The following is a 17612-nucleotide window of genomic DNA, read 5'->3' as shown; positions in this document are numbered from 1 at the left end:
AACACCTGAGTAGACAACTCGTTTTAATGTTGTCTTGACTAGTAGTTGCATCGACTACTTTGCTCAGATCGTTTTAATACAGGATATATGAATAAATACAAATATCCGTTAAAATATCTTTAAGTAGGTACTTAGTTCTCTTCTTTCTACTTCGCTTGTTAAACATACTTATTATACTGGGTACCAACTAGAAAAAATTAAAAGATAAAAAATAGGTACACATATATGTATATATATTTTTAAATATAATAAAAGCGAATTTCTCAAAATTTTATAATATATTTTATATATCATTAGATTTTGGTAAAGAAAAAATAATAACAAAAGAAATCAAATTCCCGAAGTGCCTATAAAACTTAGGTTACCAGTAAATAAACAGTGCATAGCGTTGAAGTCTTTACTTAGAAGACGATACTTTCGCGTTACGCGTCGCCAGGCACGTGTAGTTTCAGCTACCGATCTATTCACCACGCACCATTTATCTTATTTTTGACGTCTATTTACTTGTTTTAATTACTTAATTGTTGGTTTTTTTAAATAGCGAAGAGTCACTCATTTCTTCTTACTAATATTATATATGCGAAAGTTTGGATGGATCTTAGTTACTCAATCCCGCCAGAACATCATAATAGATCTGAATTAAATTTAGAACGGAGATAGATTATTATAGTCTGGAATACACATAGGTTACTTTTTATCCTTAACTCGCAGACAAACCCCCTTCGCCCACACGCGAGCAAATTAGCGGGCGGAAACTAGTATTAGAATCCTATTTTCTATATTCATTAAAATACATATTATATGGAGTGTCAATTTTAGTCTCTCATACAGTTTCTCTCAGTCTTCTAATTTTTATTAGATACTTACTGTTATTTACTGTGGCTTCGCTCGCGTTCAGGGATTGGTCGCAAGTTGTTAGGCATAAAAATCCTCAACCTTCCTTGCTTTTGAAACTTGCGGTTCATGGTTTGGCCGTGAAAGAACAACAGACACACATAGGTTACTTTTGCATTTACAATATTAGTATAGATATACTCTACGTCTACACGAGGAGGTACACATGTTAGCTATAAGTACTCGTAAACTTATTTTTACCCTAAATAAAATTACAAAAACTTAAATTTCATTTATTTGACTCAATGCGTTTTTTGTACTTCATTTGTGTTTATTATTTATGTTTTTTACGTGTTATTCATTTCGTTCCAGGAAGTAAAGTAAAACATGGTGAATAAACCAGCTTGAGTTGGATGAAATTCTGCCTTACTATATGTATCTACTATTAAAGTAGCGTTCTACAAAAACGCTCAAAAATTGCATTTTAGAAACCAAAGTATACTTATATATATTACTAGAAAAAATATTATAAAGGCATGACAAAAGGGGTGTTCTTCTTGCAATATGAATAATCTAAAAATAATTCAAGCTATAGAATATTAATTAATGTTTAACTAACGTCATAGGTAAATTTGAAGATGGTTAAAATATATGACATTCTTCAAAAAAGCAACTTGCAGATATCTGAGTATATTTTAGGAGTCTATTAATTTATAATAATATAAAAAAATAAAATATATAAAACAAATGTTTGTAAAAACAAACATTGGTAGTGTGGCATATACTATCCGTGAGACTTCTATTCGAGTCTTTTTAGGGAAACCGAGGAATAAATAAGTTTTATATTTTTTTTATGCTGCCGAGTTTAAATTTGAAAAATATTCATAAGTACATAGTGTATCATTGGCAATGGTAATATGATATATATATATATATAAGAACTTATGTTTCCTGTAATATTATATTATTATTGTCGCCTGACCAGTCAATGCCTACGCTCTCTCCCTGGCATTAGCTAAGGTCGACATTCATATATAAGAATGTCATCAATACATCAACCATCACATCGCACACATTTTTAAATTTGCCGTTCCATAGATTCAAGTCATTTGTAAAAAATACATTGGTAAAGAAGGCATATTATTCGATACAAGATTATACAGATGATAAAAAAGCGTGGAGTTAATGCTTGTTGACTTCCAGGCAGGAGACATAACATACAAATATAATTGTATTTAACTAACATGACTGTATTTTTAGATTTTGAAAAGGAGAATCTACATTCCGAACCGGTTGTAGCCTTACTTTAAATAGTTTGTGAAATGACGATTCAAAAGTGCTTGTAAAACTTGTAGTACTTGGATAAAGTATATTTTGATTTGATCGTGTTTAATGGTCTATTATATGATTAAATTAATTTTGGATTAAGATGTTGTCGTCCTGACATATTTTGGTAAAGGCAGCCAACTCGAGAGGGACCAGCCAATTATACAGGATATATTATAGTGCACAAGTCAGCTAACCTGTGTTAGCGCACACGCTTATATACATATAGGTACAGTGTAAACTCTTTATAACGAAGCTTAAGGGACTGAGCATTTTTTGTCGTTATAGAGAGTTATCGTAATATGGAGTTAATAAAAAAAAAGAACCAAATTAACAAGAATTTTTAATATGTTTTAGATAAAATATGCTTATAAATTACTGTTTACACATATAGTCTGATAACTTTGTCTGACGTTTTTTGCTATGCCAGTACTTGTTTTGTATTATTTTATGTATTCTATTCATATATGTGGTGGAATCATCTTGATTAAACAACAAAAAACAATCTACCAACTTAGTGGCACCTAGTGCTTGTTGAATTGTTGGTGGTGATTCGGCTTCATCAAGGCAATTAAGGATAACAAAAGCTAGATCGACCTCGGATGTTTCGGAGCTTAGTCTTTTGTTACCTGATAACATAACATAAACAATAATACCGATAATAAATATTTACTGTCTAAAATATGAACACATTTCTTCGTAATAGAGAATGGCTTTATCGCTAATGAGTGTATCAATATGTGGGTTTTAAACCAAGTTGTGCTCACTTCTACTTTATAGGGAGTTTATCGTTATAAAGGATAACGTTATAAAGAGTTTACACTGTATATCCATCATCCGATGAGACAGCAAATCAGGCATGACCGGAAAGAGTTCTGTTGCAGAAGCAACGGGTTACTTTCTTCCGAGGCAAGAGAGTGTTCAAATACCACACGCCAGGTTATTGCCGCTTTGAAAGAAAAAAAATTGATACAATTTTTTGATACTGAAATCCAATAACTTATTCAGCCCGACCTGGGGTTTGAACCCAGAACCTCGGTATCTGTGACCTTATATCTAGTCAATAGACCAACGAGGCAGTGAAAATAATTACTTAAATATTTATCATAAAAGTAATAAGCAATACCAATGAAGGAGATGGTTTTTGTAATGCCTGAAAACACTACTTAAAAGGTGGATATACATCATGGGCCTTGCACGATTGAGCGATATTTTATAATATATTAGACGATACAGAGCTTTCGGAGGTTTTAGTATATAATGTTATTACATATGTAAATGCTCTTCGTAGTTTCGTCCGCTTTAAATTTAGACTATTCACGTAACAAGCATGAACTTCAGGTTATCGTATATTCAATACGTATAACATCAACTCTATCGCAGAAGGTACACTATCTTTGAAAGACTTTAAAGATGCACACACGCAATAATTAAACATAAATAGATTCAATAATAAATGATTTACACTTAACTATAACTAAAAACTACTATTAATAAATAATATGATTTCCATGCGTGATATTTCCTGTCAGAACCGTGTGCATAAGATGTTTACGGCTGGACGGTCGCATGTCGTTAAGCATGATAATACATACGTGCGTAGGAAAGCAGTTTTTCTCTCTCCCCTACATGAGTTGCTTATTGATCAGTCACGATGCGATGTAAAATACAATAGGTACTGTATATCTTTTACTATTCATATAAATAAAGAAAATGTGTCATTTGATGTGCCTATTTACTTATATTCAAATTTTAAGTTAAAATTAACGAAAAAAATCGCATGTTATTTTATATTAAGCACTTGTTAAATAGTATGTAATTTTTTTGCAAATTATTTAATTAGATATTTTCTTTCATTATCATTTAGAAAGAAGTAAAATAACTTCTTAAGTTATTTATGTGTTATTATATTTATTATATGTATATAATTTCATAGTAAATTTTTAAAGGTCAGCGAGGAAAAAAAAAATACAAGATTACTTATCATATTTTTATTATTGGTACTAGCATTGAAAGTTGGATAAAACTAAAATATTTATTTCTAGTGTAGGCTTAGAACAACTATTTCATACAGGAACAGTGCATAGCAGTGTGATGATAGAGGTTGTGGTTAGTCATATAAAAATATAAAATTGAGGCTAAATAATATAATTTTAATGTACTAGTACCATATTGTCGAAAAAGATAAGAAAACAATACGTTGGCAAAATAATTTAAGGCGATGGATGAACAAAGCGATCTATCTAATGGAATTTGCTCGTACAACAATTATTTACAATTAAATTATCGATATCGTTGAATATCGCTTTAAGGAAACCATCATCAGTATTTCGATTTAACATAGTAATCTAACAATATACAACCTTCTCTCTACGGGCTTCCAATAACAACAAACTAATGCGATCTTATCTAAACAATCCCAGTCTTATGCGAAACCTTGTGCAACTCCAATTAATACATTAAGGCCCTTCTTAATAGTCTTTCTTCAAACACTCAAGCGTGGTGATATCATTATAGAATGACGACATGTTATATTATATTTTTATATTTTGCGCCTGCGGTCGGTCATCGTCGTCGCTGTGCTCTTCTTGCAATAGTAAGCTGTCAGGTGGACCCCGTGAGGGCGCGCGCGCACTACCGCTACGTCGTGATCCACCACGTGAAAACATCCTGGATAATTGCGCAAATTTCTTGCGTGACACTAAAACATATGTTAACATTTAATGATACTAATCAAATAGTGTTAAATAAAATCGGTTTACTAATTGTAAGTTACGATAGTTATTAATTTCACCAAGTCAATTTTAGATAAATCCTTAAAATAAAATGTGACACATATATATATCCTAGTACTAGTAATATTTTGCAATTCTTTATATTAAAAATATATTGTTTATCCAATAATGTAAAATAATTTTAGTAGACCACTATTCAACATTAAATATAATTTGAGCTAAGAATAAATCTTACTTGGCACTAATAAACTTTGTTGAAAATTTTAAAAAAAGATAGCAACGAATAATGCTATCTTATATAAAATCTTAGTACTATTCCTAATATTACGATTTAGGGTGGAATCTAACTCACATTTCCCCATATTTTTTAATCTTTCTTTAAATGCCGCTTCGTCATCGTGACATTTAGTTTTATTTCCTTGCTCGCTATCCAATGCCGCTATAAATTCCTGATTCCAACGCAATTCAGCCATAAATTCTTCGTTCTGCAAAAATGTTGCTATGCGATCGTCATCCATGTCTAAACTAAGGTCGATTCTGGCATCAGTTGTTGGCGGTATACGAAGAAACATAGGAGGTAGAGGACCAAGCATTCGAGGAATCCATTTTCTTTTCACAGAAAGTGGTACTGTATCGCTATCAACGTTTCTGTAAGTAAGAAATGTTTTTAAATTTACGGAAAACAAAAATAGTTTCATATTATCTTCTCAACCGATAGGCTATAACCCTTTATAAGTATTTTATGTAAATCTATCTCCTCAACCGATAGGTTTGTGTTTTTATTCGTTTTACCCTAAAACAATAAACAAAACAAAAGTTTTTGTAATAATGCCAGACCATGAATTACGTTTACTTTCTTAATAAATATTTAAATAAAATTACTTACATATAAATAATTATAAATAGTAATTATTTTATTTACTAGTTAATTAAACCAAATATTATATTTATTTATTTATATTTGTTTGATATTCTAAAACTAATAATTAGATTTTATTTAGTGTAGTAAGGCAAATGGACCACGATGGCCTATCATGAACGTGTGGGCCAATTAAATACACTACAAAAAGTATAAATTACTTCTCCACTATCAATGCGCCAACAACCAAGGTATATGAATGTTACGATACCTAATGCTTATAAGGATGCTACTTGACACATCACACACAAAGACAGAAAGCAGTGACACAAAGCAACACAATTCATAGTATAATTGTTAAGTGGAAGATATAATCCCACCCACACGGGCCTAAACAGGGGGCATTAAAGTGAACTACAACTTTTGAATGAACCAATAACATTGGAATCGTTTTCCGCAATAACATAACTTTGTAGAAATCAACCGGGATCGTTCGCTTGGGATTTATGGATAATGGGCTCTATGCATAATATTGGTGTCAAGCAATACACTAACCCTAAGAGATATGCATGTAAATCCTTAAAATTTATATTGATATTGTGACAATTAATGTCAAATTTAAAATAAAAATATATTTACATAAAGTTCTTTTAAAAATATTGCTGAAATTTTTCTTCAACACCTTTAAATTCGCTAAGAGGATATTGATGAGATTGCTTCATTTGTTTTTATTTATAACTCTTTTTTAGGACTTATATTAATTAATTAAATATTGAAGAAATTTCCATGTTTCTTTTATTGAATGGTTTTAAGCTTCACTTGCTTAACCAATAAAATATTTTTTTTAAAAAGCCATAAATGTACACGAATCACATAGATTCGTGTATACAGTATAATAAAGCTATATCGGGATTTATCTACTAAAAATTTACTAAAAGGCTATGCTAAGGCTATATCAAAATATTTTTAAATTTAATTACTTCAATATCTTTAACATTTTATAAATTCGGCGCAATTCATGAATCGTTTATTTAAATCTACTATTATTTTGAAATCTTTCGTATGCTTACTAAATTAATACAATAGTATTAAAGAGCTGAAATAGCAAGAATAATAGTTAGCTAATTATTAGCAGCTTACTGTTATTTGACCTTACAAGATGAAACTATATTTAAAATATATCATAATATACTACCAAGGTTCTATCTATAGATATATATCTATCATAATATGCTAACTCGGAATACAGAAGCGCAAACATCATATGGTAAATGGTCAATATTTTCTAGGTGCGTGTATGAAGTTATTCCCCTTCCCGTTGAACACATAAAACCTCTAATTGGCAGTAATATTATCGGTGAATTAAGTATTAACTATTAAAATTAATTCAAAATATATTCCTTATACAAATATAAATGTTATTTGAGTTAAAATTTTTCATTTTTAGAGGAAATGGTATTTCATATAAAACACTGAAAAAACAATCTAATATAATTGTATTTCAAAAATATAATATGTGTTTCAAGTAATTCAACGTCAACTCAGAGCCTATGAGCACGTGTTTATTTGTACGATATGTAATTAAATAAACTTACACAAGTGCTGTAGTATCATTGTCCTCACCATTTTCTACACCACGAGAAATTCTTTTAATTAAATCTTTGCGTCTTGATGGAGAACTACTTTCAACTCTCTCCATTTCTAAACGAAGTCTTTCGTTTTGATTATCTGTACTCATAGCCAAAAGCTGGTCAATGGTAGCATCCACCGCTCCCTGATTAGCTCGAAGTACTGCCTCAATAACATCGTCATCCATATCAGGAAACATAGTTTTGAAGTCAGTCATTGCCTGTGTGAACTCGAGCTGCATAGTGGACGCCATGGTGTCGGCCTCCCGCGGCTCGTGATCCACAAGAGACGTCACGATCGTACGCCTTTAGCCGGCAACTCAGCTGTTATGTGACGTACGACTACCGCAGTATCGGAGAGCACCAGTGCCGTGTAGGCATCAGCCATCCTCGCGGCGCAATGGACACCGCGGCGATTTTGTCCTCGCGCTGCTAGTTTGCCTATTGCAACCACTGTCCAATATTGCAGCGCCCTACACCGAGCGATACCATGATGTGCAATTTTCACTTTCTGCGTTTCAGGTGCGCATTGCGCTTGCGTGAGTGCAGAAAACCGCGGGGAGGTGAAGTCGTCGATATAAATAGAGAACGCGTGATACAGCGACGGCGCGCAATGCTAGTCCCTCATCCGCCGGCCGCGCATGCCCGTTGCATTGTTTGTAAATTGCGTTCATCACTTTGACCTTTCAATGTTGCAAGACATTGATAAATACTACGAAACTGCGTCAAAACATTGAAAACGTTTACGTACACTATGAGTAGCTTACTATGCGTTTTCAAACCAGTATTAGTTATTTCATCAGCATAAACATTTACGATACATTTCTAGAGACAATAACATCCAGAGCATAATTTTTATTCGTAATAAACTAGATAAAAACACATTGAATTTTAATTTCTTCTAATTACAAAAAAAAAAGAAGCAAAATTATTGATAAATAAATTTACGATTACTTAGTACTTAGTACTTATAATATTCATAGTATTTGCATCCAAAGGAGAGAAAGTCGTAGTCTTTTAAGGGATCACCTATTATGAGTTGATATTACATTACAGAATAGTAATGTTATGTCTATCAGAACTTTTTCCTAGAAAAATTGATATCTACTAGATGGAATTTAAGGAATAATTATTATGTACAATTTTCATAATAAACATTACATAGTTATATAAAAAAGGGGTTACTGTTGAAAAAGCAAACGAAATAACACTGGCCTACCACCGGGACTAGGCAAGCTGAATAGACTATTTGACAATGCGAAAAATAAAGTGTCAATTATTGTAATCAGATATTATGAGTTTAAAAATGGTTATTTATGAACGAAAGTTGAAAATAATAGTCAATTTATTAAAAAATCCATTAATAAAAATACTTTAATTTAAATGTTTGTCACGTGACACAAAACGCTCCGATTGGTCGGGTGTATGATGACGTCACTTGCTTGTTAATCTTGTTTGCCTTCTGTATGTGGATTATATGTGCCACAGATACAGGCAAGTGACGTCACCAACCCCAATGCAGCGCCATATTGTCAAAGTAGCGTTTTCGCGCGCTATTTAAATATGGAATTTTTTATTTGATATTTTTCAGCAAATATGTACTAGAATTAAAAAAAAACTAAATAATATAAAATGGATTTTAAAAATCAATCAAATACCGTATTCTGTCAGTATAAATAGGATTTTTTTCAAATAAGTATGATATTTCCCATCTTATCATCAAGGATGAAATAATTTTCAATTATGATTAAATATATTTATTAAGTATAATATATACATAAATATTAAATATATATATATATAAATATTAAATAAAATAGTTATAAAGATCATAGTTTTCTTGTGCTATCCATTTTTCTATTTTTGTTATGATTTGTACTGATATATTACAATACGATTATAAATAGATGTGAATTAAACAGTTATTTTTCCTAAACAATTTTTATTGCTTAGAATAATTTACGGTTATTGTGAATTAGGTAAATTAATATGTAAAAAATATATTCAAGCCAGTAAACAATACACTATGCAAATAGATCTTGATTCCCGGATTAAAATCAAAGAGTCTAGGGCAGCAGAAGGGCAAGTTTAGGGTCCAATTTTTGTATTGTGACTCTAGGTACTCAGATAGGACACATGAAAAAAAATGGTTAGACGGACTGCGAATCTGTAACTTGTAAGATGTTTTATAGAAAAAAGTTTGACCGATGATTTTTATCCTTTGCCCTTAATATTAGACAAATAAAGAATTTTGTAATTTCAACATTTCAATCGCAACATTTTGCGAGTGTTGGAATTGCTAAATTCTTTATTTTTTTTTCCAATCGCTCCCCCCAAAATAATTTTAGTCACAATTGGTAAAGATAAACTTTGGCTAGCATATACATATAATGAGGTATATACTAAATATCAGCGAAGTTTCCATCAGCATGCTAAGAGACATTCACTTTGTTGTTAAATAGAGCTGAATGCAAATAAACGCGTTGAGACTTTTAAGTGTAGTTGTTTCTCACTATTGTTATTTTACACGCCGCATGCGTAAATTAGTCTACTCTTCATAAAAAAAACAAGGTATTCAAATAAGTATAGATTTTTCAAGACTTTGTAACGTCACATCTGTCAGCACCAAACAAATGTTTTAACAAATAATAAATATGTTTATACGAATTATTAACGAAGTTCACATCTCATATCTCCATAATTCTCAGAGTAACTATCATCTTTATCGTCATCTCATTCTTAATTTAATTATATTTCCTATATTATAATAAAAACTATTTGAAATATTTTTAGTTTCGTCATTGTTATAGTTAGATTTGATTAAATTATTTATTTATTTATATATTGTTTTAATAAAAGCTTACCTTATTAAATCTTAGATTTTTTTTTCGACGCGCATATTTTTGCATATATTACTTTCCAAGTAGCAGTGACATGCAAAAGTTGATTTATAAATTATTTTCAGATCACATAACGATGCACACGCGGGATTTCTCTAACACCGACGGAAATTTATTAAATAAAAAAAATACATACATTATGAAAGAATATACAAAAAAAACCACAAATTACAGTCTATGTTTTATTTATTTCAGAATAAAATATATCGCACATTCGTCGCTAATTTAGTGCTTAATAATAATATGATTACACACCAATTTGTTTTTCAACATACTATTCTAACAAGACGATTTAAAATGTTATTTTAAACATATATAAGTTTCGATAGCACAAAAATAACTTATAAAATGCTTACTGGCACACATGTAAACAGAATATAGATTTTTTCGTAAATAATTTCTTATACTCTAGCATTGTTTTGGTAATCACTTACAATACGTAAGTACATTAGTCAGCGTATATTTATTTTTGATTATTTACAACTCATGTAAATTTGTACATGTAGGCCGTTTCGAAATAATTCATGATTAGCCTTACATACAAAATTGTTACTATATAAAAACACCTCGTTTGACGGTTTCGTCTTGAATACATCCAGAAATTCAAGTTACTTAAATTCAGATTTATTTTTTAACGAGATACAATTACTTGAATTACCCACAGGTCAAAAGTTAACTTTTGATATTTAAGCGCCCCTACTATTCTAACGGTTTAGTTATATCTTATGTTCCCTGGCCCTTAGACATAATATTAGTTCGACTCTGTACGAATTCTTTAAGACCTTAAGAAGTTATACACCAGATATTATTCAATACAAATTCTTACATATTATGTACGAGGTAACTACATATTAAAATAAGTAGGTTTTGCATAAAGTGCCAATTTTGTCAAATTAGCATTGTAATCAACACCGCTAGTTTCTAAGTTATTTAATTTTGATTTGTCAATATTAATATGTCTAAGCTCATTAAATTTCGAATATAAATTATTTTTAAGCTTTGTAAAACAAAACATTAACATTTGTTGTTTAAATTAACAAAAACATTTTGAAAAAAAACTTCATGTAAAATTTCAACTAAAAATTTAGTTTAAACTGGACCGGACGGCACGTCAGATTCACATAAATTGACTTCAGAATATTGCTGTCAGTGGGATCATTAATAACCCAGTCCAAAAGACAACAACACTTTCTATGAAAACTTTTTCTACATTCATTCTACTTTATAAAATGTTAATGTCATGTTTTTATTCAAACAATATGATTTTTTTTTTAGGTATATTAATAAAATAGATTTTTTTGTGTGGAATGTGGTTATTGATTTATTTATATTTTTTTCAGTGAAATATTAATATTTCGAAAGTACAAAAATAAAAATTCTCAAACAAAACAAATGGCACTATTTCAATGTTTTTAGTATAAGATAAGAAGTATCATAATTTAAACAAATAATATAAAAAATATTTTCCAAATGTGCAGCGAACTCTAATAGAATCTTATTTCACCAGTTTGTCATTTGTAATCATAGTATATAGGGGTTTGAGTTTCATATTTTCAAAAAGTACAGAATTTTAAATAAAATGAAACGGAAAAAATAATTTTTAATTCAATTAAATGAAGTTTCCTAAAATCAATTTCTAATGGTCATCTTACTAATTATAAGGTACTTACTTATTTACTTCAAAACTATTTTCTCATTTTAACTTCAAATTTACCTTTTTTCATAAACAAAATATTTAACGAATACCGACTAATAAGCTTATGCAAACATTCAAAGTCTGTTGAATATTTGTTTTTGTTCCCATATATACATGGCGTTGTATGTACTAGCAAAATAAGATTTTACTTTAGTGTTTTAAAAGATATAAATAACGGAAAAAAAATTTAAGCTTCGATAAAGAGAAAGAGAGTGACAATCTTAAGTTGATATAATAAAGCCCTACAAAATAACTTAATGTACTTTAATGAAATGAATCAAAATAATGAAATGAAATGAAAAGAAAAATTAATACAAATTAAGTTATTACTACACTAAAAACGGCATGATAGATGATCAGTACCAAATGTGTTAATTTCGACCCACATATTTTTAGGCTATTAATTCACATTAAATATAATACTCTTAGAAGCCTATGACAATGAGGGGTTTATAAATATAGCATCGTGCAATTCATAGTGTAGTTGTAGCTTAATGATAATCCACGGAAAGAATGTAGATTAAGGCGACGAGATTCAGACACGTGCTTGTGTGCCTTGCTGGGGAAGCATCACCACCGTGTTAGTGGACAGGGGTTGGTTCTGCTCTGCAGACGGTGGAATCTGTAATACATATAAAAATTATATAATATATATATTTTACTAGCAGACTCACGCGTCGATGTGGCTACGTTATATGTTGAATTATATTGTTTAGACAAAGCCCTTCCCTAAACCACGCTGAATATATTTTCTCGGTTTTTGCGTGATGCGCTTTCCAAAAAATACAGCGATCTTTATATACTTCGTAAAAAAATATAGATATGGATTCGTCACTGTTCTACGAGTTAATTACACGTCGATCGATTAATTCATCAAGCGGTCCGGACTCACAGCGGCGACGGGGTCGGCGGCCGCCATGAGCGTGGCGGCGCGGTAGGAGGGCGGCGGGGTCTGCTTCACGGCCTCCTCGTAGTCGGGCAGCAGGCTGGAGTAGGCGGGCGCGGGCGGCGCGAGCGGCGCGCCCGGCGACAGCGCGCCCGAGCTCGAGATCACGAACGGCGTGAGGCTGTGCAGCGCGTGCGTGCGCATCGTCAGGTACTTGTAGCATCGCCACACCACGCTGATGCAGTAGCCCTGTGGCGGGGAATTACTTGAGCATGAGTATATAGTATATACAACCATGTAGACCTTAGAAATGGAGCCAAATGGCCCGGTACGCCCGGGAAAGTACTAATGTCTCACTAAAATCCCATTCATAAGTGGAGTGGTGCCGATGGCATCCCTTCGATCGTGCTGCGAAAATGTGCTTAGGAGTTTACACCGGTTTTAAAGCGACTTTATCATCCTGAACTTCTTCTAACTGATTTAGGGCATCAGATCCAAAAACCTGTCAGACCATCTTCATTGTTCTCCAAGATAGTGGAGTCAATTATCAAATGCCATCTCCTCCGATAATTAGAAAAACACCAGCTGATTAGCGACCGTTAGTAGTGTTATCGTCGGGGTCGCTATGCTCTGTGCTTCACGCTTCACTTCTATTCTGGTTTTCCACAACGCTGTGTACCTACCTGTTTTTTGCCCGTGTACCTACTTCTGCGTATAAATGCCTTGTTGCAAAATATTCGGTGCTATGAAGACGACAGCACCGTTGATACCTCATCCAGGCCGTGCTAATATTTTAAGGAAACACTGACGAGAACCGGAACAAAACTTGTGTATTAAATCGAGTCTTTATAAACTAAAATCTCGGATCGGGACCGAATAAACGTATTTCAATTCGGCCCTGTAAAGACACAAGTTTGCATATGAGCTGCTAAAATGTCACTATTTGTCACATTTTAAGATCATTCCTTTTCCTACCACAGCTAGTATCAAAATACTTGACGTCAATATTTCCGTAATTGGAAGGTAAGCCAAGCCATGGGCGGTGATAGCCACTCTCCATCAGGTGGGCCTCATGCCCATGTGCCCCTATGCCACAAAAAATACTTTCTAAAATCTAGTTCTATGTTAAATAAGTTGGAAGCCTGTCGAGCTTTTTTAGACATGAAGTGTACCTTTAGTAACACGGCGAACAGGAAGGTGGCGAGCACGACGAGCGCCAGTGCGGGCGCGGGCAGCGACAGCAGCTGCTCGCGCCACGGCACGCGGCGCGCCTCCGCCACCAGGCGGTGGATGGAGCGCAGGTAGCACAGGTAGCCGGTCGCGGTCAGGCTACCGGTGGGAGACACGTATGTACATATTGCGCGAATGTCATGGAATTTATTGTTGTTGAGTTTTAAACTTATTTAAACATTCCATTAGTAACTTATAATTTATTAATAAAAATTGATGGAACTTTCTTTTATATATACACATACACATGACACCAGCCAGCCGCTTTTTTATACACTATTTTATACGCGATAGACTTTTTTACTTTAAAGCCTTTTATGGCAGCGTAGTCTTATCGCCTTAAAGCAAATTTATTAAGCACGAATAATATCGAAATACTGAAATTATTATATTAATTATTATTTATGTTTTGAGCATAACGTCGTGTGATGTAGGATGGTAGATTTTTTTAAACATATATAAATTTTTATTAGAAACTTTCATTTGTTTTACAATTAAATGTTAACTGTGTTTTATTATCACTTTTAAGTTATTGTCTTGTTTAACTACTAATTACACTATATAGTAATTATTGTTACAGAGTCCTTCAGCACTATTACTCTAAAAAAATTCTGGCACATTGTCAAATATTTAATATTTATATAGTAGGTACCATTACATATTTATCAAAAGCAATGATAATTAGACATAGACAATTTTACTACTTTTTACCAATTGATATATTCTAAACCGGAGTAAAATCGGAGTTAATGTGTATTAAAGTAAAATAAATAAAACAACTTTGTATAACTTACACAGTGATGGCAAAGTCAAATATTTGCAGGCAGAAGAACGGCAGCAGATGAGCTGGCTTGCCGCGTGACGCTCCATATATCAGCATGAGTGTGATGGCCAGTGTACACACTGTAACCATCGCACCCACATCCACATCATCTACGCACAGTTTAATATGCAATGGATACAATTTTAATAGTCATTTTCCAACTCTTTGTTAGCGGCGATATACATCAGTTTTAGTGTCCCATATTAATAGCCTTTTCCAATCACTAAAGACAAGAAATAACTTTGGCATTGAATTGACACCATATCTACGATATACTCTATCGATTCGCGAAAAAAAAACCGTTATAATTATCGATTGGAATAGGCTATAAGTACAGTAGCACGCGCAAAATTAAAATGCGTCTCGAGTAAAGTTAGCTCCGTGAGTATGCGTGGGTATAATCAAAATAAAAAGAGGTTATTATTAATTAGTATGAAATGAGACTGTAAATAACAATACAAACTAACTATGGTTTATAAATTTCTATCAATTAAATAATTAATATAGAACGAAAATATCTATGCCTTATATAACATAATTTTCTACCACATGCAATTTATACAATGATAGGTTTGTTCTCTATTTCTCTTTAGGACAGATTACAAATAAGACGTGTTTAGAAGCGAGTGAGACAAAAAATATTTTGAAAGAAAGTATGTACTGTTAAATTAAGATATTGTTTGATATAATATCGAGAACCTCAGAAACGCATTTAAGTTTTACGCTAACTGTAGTAATTTTGTTAGCTTAGCATGTTTACTTACGATATATAAGGCTATGATCTCTAGGATGTGGTCCATGTTGTGGGTAGGGGCTTGGACGAGTCTCGACGTTAGACAGGGGAGTAGGCATCGCGGCCCCTATGTCGCTCCAGTCAGCCACTGGCGCCGTATCACGTTCCAACTCATCTAGTAGACTAGGGTCACGCACAATAGCTGCTAGGAAACCTAGAGCTACCAGGTGTAGCAGCTATAACAATAGATAAATCAATCATTAAAACAACAATATTAACACATACAAATTGAATTAATTAAATGAGTCTGCTTTAAATATTTTTAATTACCAAATGCCATGTGCCGAGTAGGATGGTTCCAGTGCGGACATGAAGACAGAAACAACAACGCCACTCCTTACTGCGCTCCGTTCCCAACTTGGGACGAAATCTTAACATTTTTCTAAAAGAAATAACAAAATTATTATTTTTTTTAGTTCAAGCTTAAAAAATATAAAGTATACAGTTGAAATAATGATAAAATTTAAATTATTGGGTTTATTAATTATTAGATATACTTTAACATATACACATAACATACTATATTAATTAAGAAAATGATTTAAAATTTTAATACATAAATTCTTTTAAATAGATAACTGAAACAACTAGTTCAAACTTTTGTTATTATAAAGTTAGGTGGTCTGGCAAATTGGCAACCTGATTTTAAGTGGTTTATAGACTAGCACTGTAGGAATTATTGATCTCTCTTTACATTGTTAATGCGTCACCAACCTTGGGAACTAAGATGTTAGGTCCCTTGTGCACACAGTTACACTGGCTCAATCAACCTCCAAACCTGAACACAATAACACTAAATATTGCTGTTTGCCCATAGAATAAATTAAGACTAAAAATTGGCAAAATTGCCAATACTTTATTTCATCACATGCCTATTATGATCAACAAATACTAACATTTTCCATTATCTATGGAATTGTCTAGAGAAAATTATATTGAGAACAATAATAAAAAAATAAAAATAACCATTTGCGTTTAAGGAATTTTTAAACTACTTCTATAATGGCCTGCTTTCAGAATGGTATATTGTAACATATTATTAGTAATACAACAAGGAAGTTTACTATGAATAACAAATGAAAATGTATGGCATTAAACAATTGACTTACTGTACCGTTTGTTACCGATTATATTGTAATAAAATATTTGTCAAAAAATAAAAACAGCACGAAAGTTCCAAATGAGTCATTAATATTGAAAATTGAAACAGATTTTTATATATAATTTTATGTATATAGGTTTATTTTAATACGAATCTTTAACCAATTAGGTAAATTATTATGATATGTGACTTGATATTCACGTCAAATCTATAAGCATAGCAATTTTAAGTATTTTCGTCGAGCCTAACCACCATCATTACCCATACGTGATAACACAATAAAACCAAGCTAATCTCATCATTGAAATGGATGTTATTGACAGCAATAATCAAAAGAACGTCATCACACCAACACTAACATAAAATATCTCATAAATATCGTAGTGTTAATATCACGAATTACAGATTTTATTTCGCTCATTACAATTTTCGCATTTTATTGTTTAATAACAAATCTTATGAATACATAAATCACTACAAAATAAATATTATGCCACTTATCAATCTGATGTTATAGTTATATGGCGTAATACTATAAAATTAAGTGTATAGTAAACTTGAAAATAAAAACCAAATATCTCTAACGGCTAACAAAATAAATTTATAGGATATCTTACCTTTTGTATATGTTTTAATCACTTTCGTATTTAAGGCAAGACGAAAAAAAGGAAATTATCAGAAAATATTGTACAATATACTGTAACACTGATGAGTGATGACAGTTTGTACTTTGTAGCATAGAGTATATTAATACAGATAGTTGGTAGGGCTGCCAGTAGAACCAACTAATTTTATACCGC

At 31.9% G+C, this 17612-nt stretch overlaps 2 protein-coding genes across 3 annotated transcripts; both read right to left on the bottom strand.

Moving 5' to 3' along the window:
- Positions 1-4181: 4181 nt before the first annotated feature.
- Positions 4182-8007, bottom strand: LOC125068434 (CUE domain-containing protein 1). Its single transcript, XM_047677548.1, has 3 exons — positions 7350-8007; positions 5248-5543; positions 4182-4861 (listed from the first exon to the last, which is right to left on the bottom strand). The coding sequence occupies exons 1-3, from the start codon at positions 7634-7636 to the stop codon at positions 4695-4697; spliced, it is 750 nt and encodes a 249-aa protein (XP_047533504.1). The 5' UTR covers positions 7637-8007; the 3' UTR covers positions 4182-4694.
- Positions 8008-11898: 3891 nt separating this feature from the next.
- LOC125068241 (lysosomal-associated transmembrane protein 4A) lies at positions 11899-17555 on the bottom strand. 2 transcript variants are annotated; one of them, XM_047677325.1, is made up of 7 exons: positions 17430-17555; positions 15981-16092; positions 15682-15886; positions 14889-14997; positions 14037-14193; positions 12871-13113; positions 11899-12600 (listed from the first exon to the last, which is right to left on the bottom strand). In XM_047677325.1, exons 2-7 carry the CDS (start codon positions 16086-16088, stop codon positions 12514-12516), a joined length of 909 nt encoding a protein of 302 aa, XP_047533281.1. In that variant the 5' UTR covers positions 16089-16092; positions 17430-17555; the 3' UTR covers positions 11899-12513. The 2 variants fall into 2 exon arrangements, with proteins under 2 accessions (XP_047533281.1, XP_047533280.1); XM_047677324.1 differs by having other exon boundaries at positions 14889-15027; positions 17430-17554.
- Between the last annotated feature and the right edge of the window lie 57 nt (positions 17556-17612).

Source organism: Vanessa atalanta, chromosome 13 (assembly GCF_905147765.1).
Source record: "Vanessa atalanta chromosome 13, ilVanAtal1.2, whole genome shotgun sequence".
In the NCBI taxonomy this organism is placed as follows: Eukaryota; Metazoa; Arthropoda; class Insecta; order Lepidoptera; family Nymphalidae; genus Vanessa; species Vanessa atalanta.
The sequence above is the reverse complement of the archived record's forward strand: the minus strand, read 5'-3'. Positions and strand labels throughout refer to the sequence as shown.